Here is a 15,142-nt window from a genome sequence, read left to right as displayed (position 1 = left end):
TGTGTGTGGACGTGTTTGTGTGTGTGGACGTGTTTGTGTGTGTGGACGTGTTTGTGTGGACGTGTTTGTGTGTGTGTGGACGTGTGTGTGTGGACGTGTGTGTGTGGACGTGTTTGTGTGTGGACGTGTTTGTGTGTGTGTGGACGTGTTTGTGTGTGTGTGGACGTGTTTGTGTGTGTGTGTGGACGTGTTTGTGTGTGTGTGTGGACGTGTTTGTGTGTGTGTGGACGTGTTTGTGTGTGTGTGGACGTGTTTGTGTGTGTGTGTGGACGTGTTTGTGTGTGTGTGTGGACGTGTTTGTGTGTGTGGACGTGTGTGTGGACGTGTTTGTGCGTGGACGTGTGTGTGCGTGGACGTGTTTGTGTGTGCGTGGACGTGTTTGTGTGTGCGTGGACGTGTGTGCGTGGACGTGGACGTGTTTTGTGCGTGCGTGGACGTGTTTGTGCGTGCGTGGACGTGTTTGTGCGTGCGTGGACGTGTTTGTGTGTGGACGTGTTTGTGTGTGGACGTGTTGTGTGTGTGTGTGTGTGGTGTGTGTGGACGTGTTTGTGTGTGTGTGCGTGGTGTTTTGTGTGTGGACGTGTTTGTGTGTGCGTGGACGTGTTTGTGTGTGCGTGGACGTGTTTGTGTGTGTGGACGTGTTTGATGTGCGTGTTGTGTTTGTGTGTGTGTGGACGTGTTTGTGTGTGGACGTGTTTGTGTGTGGACGTGTTTGTGTGTGTGGGTGTGTGTGGACGTGTTTGTGGTGTGCGTGGACGTGTTTGTGTGTGGACGTGTTTGTGTGTGTGGACGTGTTTTGTGTGTGGACGTGTTTGTGTGTGTGGACGTGTTTGTTTGTTTGTGTGTGTGGACGTGTTTGTTGTGTGTGTGTGTGGACGTGTTTGTTTGTGTGTGTGTGGACGTGTTTGTTGTGTGTGTGTGGACGTGTTTGTTTGTGTGTGTGGGGACGTGTTTGTTTGTGTGTGTTGTGACGTGTTGTTTGTGTGTGTGTGGACGTGTTTGTTTGTGTGTGTGTGGACGTGTTTGTGTGTGTGGACGTGTTTGTGTGTGTGTGGACGTGTTTGTGTGTGTTTGTGTGTGTGTGGATGTGTTTGTGTGTGTGGATGTGTTTGTGTGTGTGTGTTGTGTGGACGTGTTTGTGTGTGTGTTTGTGTGTGTGTGTGTGTGTGTGGTGTGTGTGTGTGTGTGTGTGTTTGTGTGTGTGTGTGTGTGACGTGTTTGTGTGTGTGGACGTGTTTGTGTGTGTGTGTGGACGTGTTTGTGTGTGTGTGTGGACGTGTTTGTGTGTTGTTGTGGTGTGTGGTGTGTGTGGACGTGTGTGTGGACGTGTGTGTGTTGTGGGTGGACGTGTTTGTGTGTGTGGACGTGTGTGTGTGGGTGTGGATGTGTGTGTGTGGATGTGTGTGTGTGGACGTGTGTGTGTGGACGTGTGTGTGTGTGTGGACGTGTGTGTGTGTGTGGACGTGTGTGTGTGTGGACGTGTGGACGTGTGTGTGGACGTGTGTGTGTGTGGACGTGTTTTGTTGTGGACGTGTTTGTGTGTGTGTGTGTACGTGTTTGTGTGTGTGTGGACGTGTTTGTGTGTGTGTTGGACGTGTTTGTGTGTGTGTGTGGACGTGTTTGTGTGTGTGTGTGGGGACGTGTTTGTGTGTGTGTGACGTGTTTGTTTTTGTGTGTGGACGTGTTTGTGTGTGTGTGTGGACGTGTTTGTGTGTGTGTGTGGACGTGTTTGTGTGTGTGTGTGTGGACGTGTTTGTGTGTGTGTTTGGACATGTTTGTGTGTGTGTGTGTGGACGTGTTTGTGTGTGTGTGGACGTGTTTGAGTGTGGACGTGTTTGTGTGTGGACGTGTGTGTGTGGACGTGTGTGTGTGGACGTGTGTGTGTGGACGTTTTGTGTGTGTGTTGGACGTGTTTGTGTTTGTGGTGTGTGGACGTGTTTGTGTGTGTGGACGTGTGTGTGTTGTGTGTGGACGTGTGTGTGTGTGTGTGTGGACGTTTGTGTGTGTGTGTGACGTTTGTGTGTGTGTGGACTTGTTTTGTGTGTGTGGACGTGTGTGTGTTTGTGTGTGTGTGTGTTGTGTGTGGACGTGTGTGTGTGTGTGTGTGTGGACGTGTTTGTGTGTGTGTGGACGTGTTTGTGTGTGTGTGTGGACGTGTTTGTGTGTGTGTGGACACGTGTTGTGTGTGTGGTGGGACGTGTTTGTGTGTGTGTGTGGACGTGTTTGTGTGTGTGTGTGGACGTGTTTGTGTGTGTGGACGTGTGGTTTGTGTGTGTGTGTGTTTGTGTGTGTGACGTGTTTGTGTGTGTGGACGTGTTTGTGCGTGACGTGTTTGTGCGTGGACGTGTTTGTGCGTGGACGTGTTTGTGCGTGGACGTGCGTGTGTGTGCGTGGACGTGTTGTGTGTGCGTGGACGTGTTTGTGTGTGCGTGGACGTGTTTGTGTGTGTGCGTGGACGTGTTTGTGTGTGTGCGTGGACGTGTTTGTGTGTGTGTGTGTGTGTGGTGGACGTGTTTGTGTGTGTGTGGACGTGTTGTGTGTGGACGTGTTTGTGTGTGTGACGTGTTTGTTGTGTGTTGACGTGTTTGTGTTGTGTGTGGACGTGTTTGTGTGTGTGTGTGGACGTGTTTGTGTGTGTGTGGACGTGTTTGTGTGTGGGGACGTGTTTGTGTGTGTGGACGTGTTTGTGGTGTGTGTGGACGTGTTTGTGTGTGTGGACGTGTTTGTGTGTGTGTGGACGTGTTTGTGTGGACGTGTTTGGTGTGGTGTGGACGTGTGTGTGTGGACGTGTTTGTGTGTGTGTGGACGTGTTTTGTGTGTGTGTGTTGACGTGTTTGTGTGTGTGTGTGTGGATGTGGACATGTTTGTGTGTGTGTGTTGACGTGTTTGTGTGTGGATGTGGACGTGTTTGTGTGTGGACGTGTTTGTGTGTGGACGTGTTTGTGTGTGTGGACGTGTTTGTTGTGTGGACGTGTGTGTGTGTGGACGTGTTTTGTGTGTGTGTGGACGTGTTTGTGTGTGGACGTGTTTGTGTGTGGACGTGGACGTGTTTGTGTGTGTGTGGACGTGTTTGTGTGTGTGTGGACGTGTTTGTGTGTGTGTGGACGTGTTTGTGTGTGTGTGGACTGTTTGTGTGTGGTGTGGACGTGGACGTGTTTGTGTGTGGATGTGGACGTGTTTGTGTGTGGATGTGGACGTGTTTTGTGTGTGGATGTGGACGTGTTTGTGTGTGTGGATGTGGACGTGTTTGTGTGTGGATGTGGACGTGTTTGTGTGTGGATGTGGACGTGTTTGTGGATGTGACGTTTTTGGTGTGTTGACGTGTTTGTGTGGATGTGGACGTGTTTGTGTGTGGACGTGTGGTGTGTGACGTGTTTGTGTGTGTGACGTGTATGTGTGTGGACGTGTGTGTGTGGACGTGTGTTGTGGTGTGTGTTGGACTGTGTGTGTGCGTGTGTGTGGTGGACGTGTGTGTGTGTTGTGTGGCGTTTGGTGTGTGTGTGTGTGGACGTGTGTTTGTGTGTGTCTGGACGTGTTTGTGTGTGTGTGGACGTGTTTGTGTGTGTTGTGGGTGACGTGTTTGTGTGTGTGTGGACGTGTTGTGTGTGTGTGGACGTGTTGTGTGTTGGACGTGGTGGGGACGTGTTTGTGGACGTGTTTGTGTGTGTGGACGTGTGTGTGGACGTGTGTGTGGACGTGTGTGCGGACGTGTGTGCGGACGTGTTTGTGTGTGTGTGGATGTGGACGTGTTTGTGTGTGTGGACGTGTTTATTGTGTGGACGTGTTTTGTGTGTGTGGACGTGTTTGTGTGTGTGGACGTGGTGTGTGGACGTGTTTGTGTGTGTGTGGACGTGTTTGTGTTTGTGTGTGTGTGGACGTGTTTGTGTGTGTGTGTTGACGTGTTTGTGTGTGTGTGAGTGGATGTGGACATTTTTGTGTGTGGATGTGTTTGTGTGTGGATGGATGTTGACGTGTGTGTGTGTTGACGTGTTTATGTGTGTGGACGTGTTTGTGTGTGTGGACGTGTTTGTGTGTGTGGACGTGTGTGTGTGGACGTGTTTGTGTGTGTGTGTGGACGTGTTTGTGTTTGTGTGTGTGTGTGGACGTGTTTGTGTGTGTGTGTTGACGTGTGTTGTTTGTGTGTGAGTGGATGTGGACATGTTTGTGTGTGGATGTTTTGTGTGTGGATGTGGACGTGTTTGTGTGTGGACGTTTTGTGTGTGTGGACGTGTTTATGTGTGTGGACGTGTTTGTGGACGTGTGGTGTGTGGACGTGTTTTTTGTGTGGTGGACGTGTTGTGTGTGTGGTGACGTGTTTGTGTGTGTGTGGACGTGTTTGTGTGTGTGTGGACGTGTTTGTGTGTGTGTGGACGTGTTTGTGTGTGTGTGACGTGTTTGTTTGTGTGGACGTGTTTGTGTGGACGTGTTTGTGTGTGGACGGTTTTGTGTGTGTGTGTGTGGACGTGTTTGTGTGTGTGTGTGGTGGACGTGTTTGTGTGTGTGTGTGGACGTGTGTGTGGACGTGTGTGTGGACGTGTGTGCGGACGTGTGTGCGGACGTGTTTGTGTGTGTGTTTGTGTGGACGTGTTTGTGTGTGTGTGGACGTGTTTGTGTGGTGTGGACGTGTTTGTGTGTGTGTGGACGTGTTTGTGTGTGTGTTGGACGTGTTTGTTGTGTGTGGACGTGTTTTTGTGTGTGGACGTGTTTAACTATACTTGTAAGGGACCAGAAGTATCCACAGCAATAGTAAACAAACATTTGGCCAACTGGGAACATTTTGTTAGTCCCTACAAGATAGAATTCTATTTCTAGGGGTTTTTATGGTAAAGGTTAGAATTAGTGTTAAGTTTAGTGTTAGAAGCTAGGGTTACAGTTAAAGGAAAATAGGATTTTGAATGAGTAAATCTCTGTCTGTCTGTGCAGGCACAATTCCAGGTGGTTCCGGCTAAGGAGTCTGATGCAGGCCTATCCCTCAGCATGTCTCTAGCCCAGGCCAAGAGAGGGCTCACCAGAAACGTTCAGCCAAGAAAGTCCCTGCCATGGACTGGCGCAAGAGGAATGAACTCTTCAGTAACTTATAAACCACATTTCCTTCCTCCTTTTTGTCTACCTTTTGCTCTCTCCAAACGCGCACATACACACACACACGTGAAAGTGTTATTGGTTGTGATTTCATGACCATCATGTGTTAATTTTCAGGTTTTCCACTTAAAAAAAAAAGCCACTCCTAAAGAAGAAACAATGTAATTGTTGTAATGTAATTAGAAGCTGGAAAACAATGTACATTGACCCTAGTAGAGTAGAGATGATGACAAAATAAGAGATTATGGGCTGCAGGGAAATGATAAAGGAATTAACATTGCTATAAAGTGTGTTGTCATCTTTTAATCTGCAATCTGGTTGGTTGTGGTCGCAATGCTTCCTTATAAAATCATGAGCTTAGCCAATAGCAAGCTGGAACTGATGGCTTGAAGATGAATCAGTCATCCACAAATCTTATTTCCCGAGACTTTCATGCTTTAGTACTTCTGACTAGATGAACGACAGACGATCTGTTGAATTCTTAGCAATACAAGACCATTGTTTTAAGCATTTATCACCTAAGTGGTCTACACGTCTGTTTGGCAAATATTACTGAATTGTTCAGGAATTGTATCATTCTAATGCTGACCGCTGGTTTACTTTGGTGTGATGTTTACTACCCTGTCTATTTGAAGATTTTGTCATGTCAATTCTGTTCTAAATGTGATGGTCATATTGGTTCTAGATTTTTGAATCCAAAGTGAACCATTCTATCTCAGTGGTAAAGTTTAAACATTCCTGGGTTACAACCTGTTNGTGTTTGTGTGTGTGTGTGTGGACGTGTTGTGTTGTGTGGACGTGTGTGTGTGTGGACGTGTGTGTGTGTGTGTGTGGACGTTTGTGTGTGTGTGGACGTTGTGTGTGTGTGGACTGTTTTGTGTGGTGTGTGGACGTGGTGTGTTTTGTGTGTGTTTGTGTGTGTGGACGTGTGTTGTGTGTGTGTGTGTGGACGTGTTTGTGTGTGGTGTGGACGTGTTTGTGTGTGTGTGTGGACGTGTTGTGTGTGTGTGTGGACGTGTTGTGTGTGTGTGTGGGACGTTGTGTGTTGTGTGGACGTGTTTGGTGTGTGTGGTGGACGTGGTTTGTGTGTGTGGACGTGTTTGTGTGTGTGGACGTGTTTGTGTGTGTGGACGTGTTTGTGCGTGGACGTGTTTGTGTGTGGACGTGTTTGTGTGTGGACGTGTGTTGTGTGTGGACGTGTGTGGTGTGTGTGTGGACGTGTTGTGTGTGTGTGTGGACTGTTTGGTGTGTGTGTGGACGTGTTGTGTGTGGCGTGGACGTGTTTGTGTGTGTGTGGACGTGTTTGTGGTGTGGTGTGTGTGAGTGTTTGTTGTGTGGACGTGTTGTGTGTGTGGACGTGTTTTTTGTGTGTTGACGTGTTTGTTGTGTGTGTGGACGTGTTTGTGTGTGTGGTGTGGACGTGTTTGTGTGTGTGGTGGACGTGTTTGTGTGTGTGGACGTGTTTGTGTGTGTGGACGGTTTGTGTGTGTGTGTGGACGTGTTTGTGTGTGTGGACGTGTTTGTGTGTGTGTGGCGTGTTGTGTGGACGTGTTTGTGTGGTGTGGACGTGTGTGTGTGGACGTGTTTGTGTGTGTGTGGACGTGTTTGTGTGTGTGTGTTGACGTGTTTGTGTGTTGGTGTGTGGACGTGGACTGTTTGGTGTGTGGTGTTGGACGTGTTTGGTGTGGATGTGGACGTGTTTGTGTGGGGACGTGTTTGTGTGTGCGTGTTGTGTGTGGTGTGGACGTGTTTGTGTGGTGTGGACGTGTTTGTGTGGACGTGTTTGTGTGTGTGTGGACGTGTTTGTGTGTGGACGTGTTTGTGTGTGGTGTGGACGTGTTTGTGTGTGTGTGGACGTGTTTGGTGTGTGTGTGGACGTGTTTGTTGTGTGTGGACGTGGTTTGTGTGTGTGTGGACGTGTTTTGTGTGTGTGGACGTGACGTGTTTGTGTGTGGATGTGGACGTGTTTTGTGTGGTGGATGTGGGACGTGTTTTGTGTGTGGATGTGGACGTGTTTGTGTGGTGGATGTGGACGTTTGTGTGTGTGGACGTGTTTGTGTGTGTGGGACGTGTTTGTGTGTGTGTGTGGACGTGTTTTGTGTGTGTGTGTGGACGTGTTTGTGTGTGGTGTGGACGTGTGTGTGTGGACGTGTTTGTGTGTTGTGTGGACGTGTTTGTGTTGTGTGTGTGTGGACGTGTTTGTGCGTGGACGTGTGTGTGCGTGGACGTGTGTGTGCGTGGACGTGTGTGTGCTGTGACGTGTGTGTGCGTGGACGTGTGTGTGCGTGGACGTGTGTGTGTGCGTGGACGTGTGTGTGTGCGTGGACGTGTGTGTGTGTGCGTGGACGTGTTTGTGTGTGCGTGGACGTGTTTGTGTGTGCGTGGACGTGTTTGTGCGTGGACGTGTTTGTGTGTGTGGACGTGTTTGTGTGTGGACGTGTTTGGTGTGTGGACGTGTTTGTGTGTGTGTGTGTGTGTGGACGTGTTTGTGTGTGCGTGGACGTGTTTGTGTGTGGACGTGTTTGTGTGTGCGTGGACGTGTTTGTGTGTGCGTGGACGTGTTTGTGTGTGCGTGGACGTGTTTGTGTGTGTGTGGACGTGTTTGTATGTGGACGTGTTTGTGTGTGGACGTGTTTGTGTGTGTGTGTGTGTGTGTGTGTGTGGACGTGTTTGTGTGTGCGTGGACGTGTTTGTGTGTGGACGTGTTTGTGTGTGTGGACGTGTTTGTGTGTGTGGACGTGTTTGTGTGTGTGGACGTGTTTGTGTGTGTGGACGTGTTTGTGTGGACGTGTTGTTGCTGTTGTGTGTTGTGGACGTGTGTGTGTGGACGTGTGTGTGTGGACGTGTTTGTGTGTGGACGTGTTTGTGTGTGTGTGGACGTGTTTGTGTGTGTGGTGGACGTGTTGGTGTGTGTGGTGGTGACGTGTTTGTGTGTGTGTGGTGGACGGTTTGTGTGTGTGGGGACGTGTTTGTGTGTGTGTGACGTGTTTGTGTGTGTGTGTGGACGTGTTTGTGTGTGTGTGTGGACGTGTTTGTGTGTGTGGACGTGTGTGTGGACGTGTTGTGCGTGGACGTGTGTGTGCGTGGACCGTGTTTGGTGTGTGCGTGGACGTGTTTGTGTGTGCGTGGACGTGTGGCGTGGACGTGGACGTGTTTGTGCGTGCGTGGACGTGTTTTGTGCGTGCGTGGACGTGTTTTGTGCGTGCGTGGACGTGTTTGTGTGTGGACGTGTTTGTGTGTTGGACGTGTTTGTGTGTGTGTGTGTGTGTGTGTGGACGTGTTTGTGTGTGCGTGGACGTGTTTGTGTGTGGACGGTGTTTGTGTGTGCGTGGACGTGTTTGTGTGTGCGTGGACGTGTTTTGTGTGGTGTGGACGTGTTTGTATGTGGACGTGTTTGTGTGTGGACGTGTTTGTGTGTGTGTGTGGTGTGTGGACGTGTTTTGTGTGTGCGTGGAGTGTTTGTGTGTGGACGTGTTTGTGTGTGTGGACGTGTTGGTGTGTGGACGTGTTTGTGTGTGTGGACGTGTTTGTTTGTTTGTGTGTGTGGACGTGTTTGTTTTTGTGTGTGTGGACGTGGTTTGTTTGTGTGTGTGTGGACGTGTTTGTTTGTGTGTGTGTGTGGACGTGTTTGTTTGTGTGTGTGTGGACGTGTTTGTTTGTTGGTGTGTGTGGACGTGTTTGTTTGTGTGTGTGTGGACGGTTTTGTTTGTGTGGTGTGTGGACGTGTTTGTGTGTGTGGACGTGTTTGTGTGTGTGTGGACGTGTTTGTGTGTGTTTGTGTGTGTGTGTGGATGTGTTTTGTGTGTGTGGATGTGGTTTTGTGTGTGTGTGTGTGTGTGGACGTGTTTGTGTGTGTGTTTGTGTGTTTGTGTGTGTGTGTGTGTGTTTGTGTGTGTGTGGTTTGTGTGTGTGTGTGTTGTGGGACGTGTTTGTGTGGTGGGACGTGTTTGTGTGTGTGTGTGTGGACGTGTTTGTGTGTGTGTGTGGCGTGTTTGTGTGTGTGTGTGTGTGTGTGTGTGTGTGGACGTGTGTGTGGACGTGTTGTGTGTGTGTGTGTGGACGTGTTTGTGTGTGTGGACGTGTGTGTGTGGGTGTGGATGTGTGTGTGTGGATGTGTGATGTGTGTGGACGTGTGTGTGTGGAGTGTGTGTGTTGTGTGGACGTGTGTGTGTGTGTGGACGTGTGTGTGTGTGGACGTGTGGACGTGTGTGTGGACGTGTGTGTGTGTGGACGTGTTTGTGTGTGGACGTGTTTGTGTGTGTGTGTGTGTACGTGTTTGTGTGTGTGTGGACGTGTTTGTGTGTGTGTGGACGTGTTTGTGTGTGTGTGTTGGACGTGTTTGTGTGTGTGTGTGGACGTGTTTGTGTGTGTGTGGACGTGTTTGTTTGTGTGTGGACGTGTTTGTGTGTGTGTGTGACGTGTTTGTGTGTGTGATGTGTGGACGTGTTTGTGTGTGTGTGTGGACGTGTTTGTGTGTGGGTTTGGACATGTTGTGTGTGTGTGTGTGGACGTGTTTGTGTGTGTGTGGACGTGTTTGAGTGTGGACGTGTTTAGTGTGTGGACGTGAGTGTGTGGACGTGTGTGTGTGGACGTGTGTGTGTGGACGTGTTTGTGTGTGTGTGTGGACGTGTTTGTGTGTGTGTGTGTGGACGTGTTTGTGTGTGTGGACGTTGTGTGTGTGTGTGTGGACGTGTGGTGTGTGTGTGTGTGGACGTTGTGTGGTGTGTGGACGTTTGTGTGTGTGTGGACTTGTTTGTGTGTGTGTGGACGTGTGTGGTTTGTGTGTGTTTGGTGTGTGTGGACGTGTGGTTGTGTGTGTGTGTGTGGACGTGTTTGTGTGTGTGTGGACGTGTTTGTGTGTGTGTGTGTTGGACGTGTTTGTTGTGTGTGTGTGGAGTGTTTGTGTGTGTGTGTGGACGTGTTTGTGTGTGTGTGTGGACGTGTTTGTGTGTGTGTGTGGACGTGTTTGTGTGTGTGGACGTGTTTGTGTGTGTGGACGTGTTTGTGTGTGGACGTGTTTGTGCGTGGACGTGTTTGTGCGTGTGGACGTGTTTGTGCGTGGACGTGTTTGTGCGTGGACGTGCGTGTGTGTGCGTGGACGTGTTGTGTGTGCGTGGACGTGTTTGTGTGTGCGTGGACGTGGTTTGTGTGTGCGTGGACGTGTTTGTGTGTGCGTGGACGGTTTGTGTGTGTGTGTGTGTGTGTGTGGACGTGTTTGTGTGTGTGTGGACGTGTTTGTGTGTGGACGTGTTTGTGTGTGTGGACGTGTTTTTGTTTGTTTGTGGTTGACGTGTTTGTGTGTGTGTGTGGACGTGTTTGTGTGTGTGTGGGACGTGTTTGTGTGTGTGTGGACGTGTTTGTGTGTGTGGACGTGTTTGTGTGTGTGGACGTGTTTGTGTGTGTGTGGACGTGTTTGTGTGTGTGGACGTGTTTGTGTGTGTGTGGACGTGTTTGTGTGGACGTGTTTGTGTGTGTGGACGTGTGTGTGTGGACGTGTTTGTGTGTGTGTGGGACGTGTTTGTGTGTGTGTGTTGACCGTGTTTGTGTGTGTGTGTTGTGGATGTGGACATGTTTGTGTGTTGTGTGTTGACGTGTTTGTGTGTGGATGTGGACGTGTTTGTGTGTGGACGTGTTTGTGTGTGGACGTGTTTGTGTGGTGTGGACGTGTTTGTGTGTGTGGACGTGTGTGTGTGGGACGTGTTTGTGGACGTGTGTGGACGTGTTTGTGTGTGGACGTGTTTGTGGGTGTGGACGTGTTTGTGTGTGTGTGGACGTGTTGTGTGTGTGTGGACGTGTTGTGTGTGTGTGGACGTGTTTGTGTGTGTGTGGACGTGTTTGTGTGCTGTGTGGACGTGGACGTGTTTGTGTGTGGATGTGGACGTGTTTGTGTGTGGATGTGGACGTGTTGTGTGGATGTGGACGTGTTTGTTGTGTGGATGTGGACGTGTTTGTGTGTGGATGTGGACGTGTTGTGTGTGGATGTGGACGTGTTTGTGTGGATGTGGACGTGTTTGTTGTTGGACGTGTTTGTGTGGATGTGGACGTGTTTGTGTGTGGACGGTGTGGTGTGTGGACGTGTTCATGTGTGTGGAACGTGTTTATGTGTGTGGACGTGTGTGTGTGGAACGTGTGTGTGTGTGTGTGTGGACTGTGTGTGTGTGTGTGTGTGTGTGACGTGTGTGTGTGTGTGACGTGTTTGTGTGTGTGGACGTTGTTTGTGTGTGTCTGGACGTGTTTGTGTGTGTGTGGGACGTGTTTGTGTGTTTGTTGGGACGTGTTTGTGTGTTGGTGTGGACGTGTTTGTGTGTGTGGACGTGTTTGTGTGTGTGGACGTGTGTGTGTGGACGTGTGTGTGGACGTGTGTGCGGACGTGTGTGCGGACGTGTTTGTGTGTGTGTGGATGTGGACGTGTTTGTGTGTGTGGACGTGTTTATGTGTGTGGACGTGTTTGTGTGTGTGGACGTGTTTGTGTGTGTGGACGTGTGTGTGTGGACGTGTTTGTGTGTGTGTGGACGTGTTTGTGTTTGTGTGTGTGTGGACGTGTTTGTGTGTGTGTGTTGACGTGTTTGTGTGTGTGTGAGTGGATGTGGACATGTTTGTGTGTGGATGTGTTTGTGTGTGGATGTGGACGTGTTTGTGTGTGTGGACGTGTTTATGTGTGTGGACGTGTTTGTGTGTGTGGACGTGTTTGTGTGTGTGGACGTGTGTGTGTGGACGTGTTTGTGTGTGTGTGGACGTGTTTGTGTTTGTGTGTGTGTGGACGTGTTTGTGTGTGTGTGTTGACGTGTTTGTGTGTGTGTGAGTGGATGTGGACATGTTTGTGTGTGGATGTGTTTGTGTGTGGATGTGGACGTGTTTGTGTGTGGACGTGTTTGTGTGTGTGGACGTGTTTATGTGTGTGGACGTGTTTGTGGACGTGTGTGTGTGTTGTGGACGTGTTTGTGTGTGTGGACGTGTTTGTGTGTGTGGACGTGTTTGTGTGTGTGTGGACGTGTTTGTGTGTGTGTGGACGTGTTTGTGTGTGTGTGGACGTGTTTGTGTGTGTGTGGACGTGTTTGTTTGTGTGGACGTGTTTGTGTGGACGTGTTTGTGTGTGGACGTGTTTGTGTGTGTGTGTGGACGTGTTTGTGTGTGTGTGTGGACGTGTTTGTGTGTGTGTGTGGACGTGTGTGTGGACGTGTGTGTGGACGTGTGTGCGGACGTGTGTGCGGACGTGTTGTGTGTGTGTTTGTGTGGACGTGTTTGTGTGTGTGTGGACGTGTTTGTGTGTGTGTGGACGTGTTTGTGTGTGTGTGGACGTGTTTGTGTGTGTGTGGACGTGTTTGTGTGTGTGTGGACGTGTTTGTGTGTGTGGACGTGTTTAACTATACTTGTAAGGGACCAGAAGTATCCACAGCAATAGTAAACAAACATTTGGCCAACTGGGAACATTTTGTTAGTCCCTACAAGATAGAATTCTATTTCTAGGGGGTTTATGGTAAAGGTTAGAATTAGTGTTAAGTTTAGTGTTAGGAGCTAGGGTTACAGTTAAGGAAAATAGGATTTTGAATGAGTAAATCTCTGTCTGTCTGTGCAGGCACAATTCCAGGTGGTTCCGGCTAAGGAGTCTGATGCAGGCCTATCCCTCAGCATGTCTCTAGCCCAGGCCAAGGAGAGGGCTCACCAGAAACGTTCAGCCAAGAAAGTCCCTGCCATGGACTGGCGCAAGAGGAATGAACTCTTCAGTAACTTATAAACCACATTTCCTTCCTCCTTTTTGTCTACCTTTTGCTCTCTCCAAACGCGCACATACACACACACACGTGAAAGTGTTATTGGTTGTGATTTCATGATTTTCATCATGTGTTAATTTCAGGTTTTCCACTTAAAAAAAAAAAGCCACTCCTAAATAAGAAACAATGTAATTGTTGTAATGTAATTAGAAGCTGGAAAAACAATGTACAGTTGACCTCTAGTAGAGTAAGATGATGACAAAATAAGAGATTATGGGCTGCAGGGAAAATGATAAAGGAATTAACATTGCTATAAAGTGTGTTGTCAGTCTTTTAATCTGCAATCTGGTTGGTTGGTGGTCGCAATGCTTCCTTATAAAATCATGAGCTATAGCCAATAGCAAGCTGGAACTGATGGAGCTTGAAGATGAATCAGTCATCCACAAATCTTATTTCCCGAGACTTTCATGCTTTAGTACTTCTGACTAGATGAACGACAGACGATCTGTTGAATTCTTAGCAATACAAGACCATTGTTTAAGCATTTATCACCTAAGTGGTCTACACGTCTGTTTGGCAAATATTACTGAATTTGTTCAGGAATTGTATCATTCTAATGCTGACCGCTGGTTTACTTTGGTGTGATGTTTACTACCCTGTCTATTTGAAGATTTTGTCATGTCAATTCTGTTCTAAATGTGATGGTCATATGTGGTTCTAGATTTTTGAATCCAAAGTGAACCATTCTATCTCAGTGTAAAGTTTAAACATTCCTGGGTTAACAACCTGTCCAAACCGGAGTTTTATCACACCTATTGTAAAATTCAAAAAAAAAATCCCCTGCCATTGTCTCAATGTTTTAAAGAATGACATGAAAATAAAAATGTTTGTTTCTTTCATTAGATTTGTACATAGTGAAATATGTCTTAAAGAAAGAAATCCTCAGTTTGTTTGTTTCTGAATAGACTCTTGGTTGAATGGAATGTTAGCCAACTGTACAGTGTATCAGTAATTTCCTACTTTGTGTCAGTTAACTCTGGTTCGGGGCGCCACTAGGCGCTATAGTATAGACCAGCGATCAACTCTGGTCCTGGAGAGCTACTGGGTGTGAAGGCTTTTGTACACTGTACACTGGTAGAAGGGCTGAGTTGTATTGATGAGGATGACAGTTATAAATTTGGGATCAAACATGTATTTTTGTCTATCTTCTTTAACCCTTTTTGTGTGTGTGTCTCACCATGCATTCTCTGTGGGATCTCAAAGGAAAACAACTGTTTTAGATGCTCCCTTTTTTTTATTGTTTAAATAGTAAACTGATGAGTAAGCAGGTGGGCGTGCATCACAAACAACACAGACCAATCAGCAAGTCAATGTTCTAGAGCACTAGCTAATGTTCTGACATTAGAATGAAGCCTAAAATAATAAACACTTTACAGTTCTTGCAATTCCTTTTAGTAAAGTGTCATTGTTGTACTTTATCACGAGTTAAGGTTAATGTTAATAAGGTTATGTACAGTAAGCTGTACAGCTCTATTCAATCTGTATTGCGGAAGTTCAGCAGTACAGCGTGATTGAAATGTAACGGCAATATTTCAGAGTTAGTGCAGACTGCATTCACGGTAAACACAGCATAGATCAGATCAATCAGAAAGTAACTTTACATTTTTTTTTATCGCTTCAGCCCTAAGAATGAGTAATCATTCACCCAAATTACATAAATTAGCATTTATAGACAGTGGCCAGGCGAAGACAACTTTAATCATGGATTGTTGTCTTACCTTGTCCATAGACTGGTTTCCTTACCCTGTAAAACAATGTCATTTGTGTGTGTGCACACCTACACACAGCTCTGGAAAAAATTAAGAGACCACTGCAAAAGGATTGGTTTTTCCAGCAGGACAATGCTCCGTGCCACACAGTCAGGTCAATCAAGGTGTGGATGGAGGACCACCAGATCAAGACCCTGTCATGGCCAGCCCAATCTCCAGATCTGAACCCCATTAAAAACCTCTGGAATGTGATCAAGAGGAAGATGGATACTCACAAGCCATCAAACAAAGCCGAGCTGCTTGAATTTTTTTGTGCCAGGAGTGGCATAAAGTCACCCAACATCAACGTGAAAGACTGGTGGAGAGCATGCCAAGACGCATGAAAGCTGCGATTGAAAATCAGGGTTATTCCATTAAATCTTGATTTGTGAGCTCTTCCTAAGTTAAAACATTATTGTATTGTTTAAAAATGAATATGAACCTATTTTCTTTGCACTATTCATCTTTGTTATTTTGACCAATTGTCATTTTCTGCAAATAAATGCTCTAAATGACATTTTGGGGGGAATTTGGGAAAAT

General features: G+C 47.7%; 1 protein-coding gene across 2 annotated transcripts in view; it reads left to right on the top strand.

The window, feature by feature from the left end:
* LOC109899912 (Na(+)/H(+) exchange regulatory cofactor NHE-RF1) overlaps positions 1–14,239 on the top strand; it is a 63,579-nt gene extending 49,340 nt beyond the window's left edge. The window contains exon 6 of one of the 2 annotated variants that reach the window (XM_031835423.1): positions 12,671–14,239. In XM_031835423.1, coding sequence (XP_031691283.1) covers positions 12,671–12,817 — 147 coding nt within the window. In that variant the 3' untranslated portion in view covers positions 12,818–14,239. Of the gene's footprint in view, positions 1–4,923; positions 5,804–12,670 lie in introns of those variants that run through there. The other variant, XM_020495541.2, reaches the window with a different exon arrangement.
* Positions 14,240–15,142: the final 903 nt, after the last annotated feature.

This window comes from Oncorhynchus kisutch, linkage group LG11, assembly GCF_002021735.2.
Source record: "Oncorhynchus kisutch isolate 150728-3 linkage group LG11, Okis_V2, whole genome shotgun sequence".
Taxonomy (NCBI): domain Eukaryota; kingdom Metazoa; phylum Chordata; class Actinopteri; order Salmoniformes; family Salmonidae; genus Oncorhynchus; species Oncorhynchus kisutch.
The sequence above is the reverse complement of the archived record's forward strand: the minus strand, read 5'-3'. Positions and strand labels throughout refer to the sequence as shown.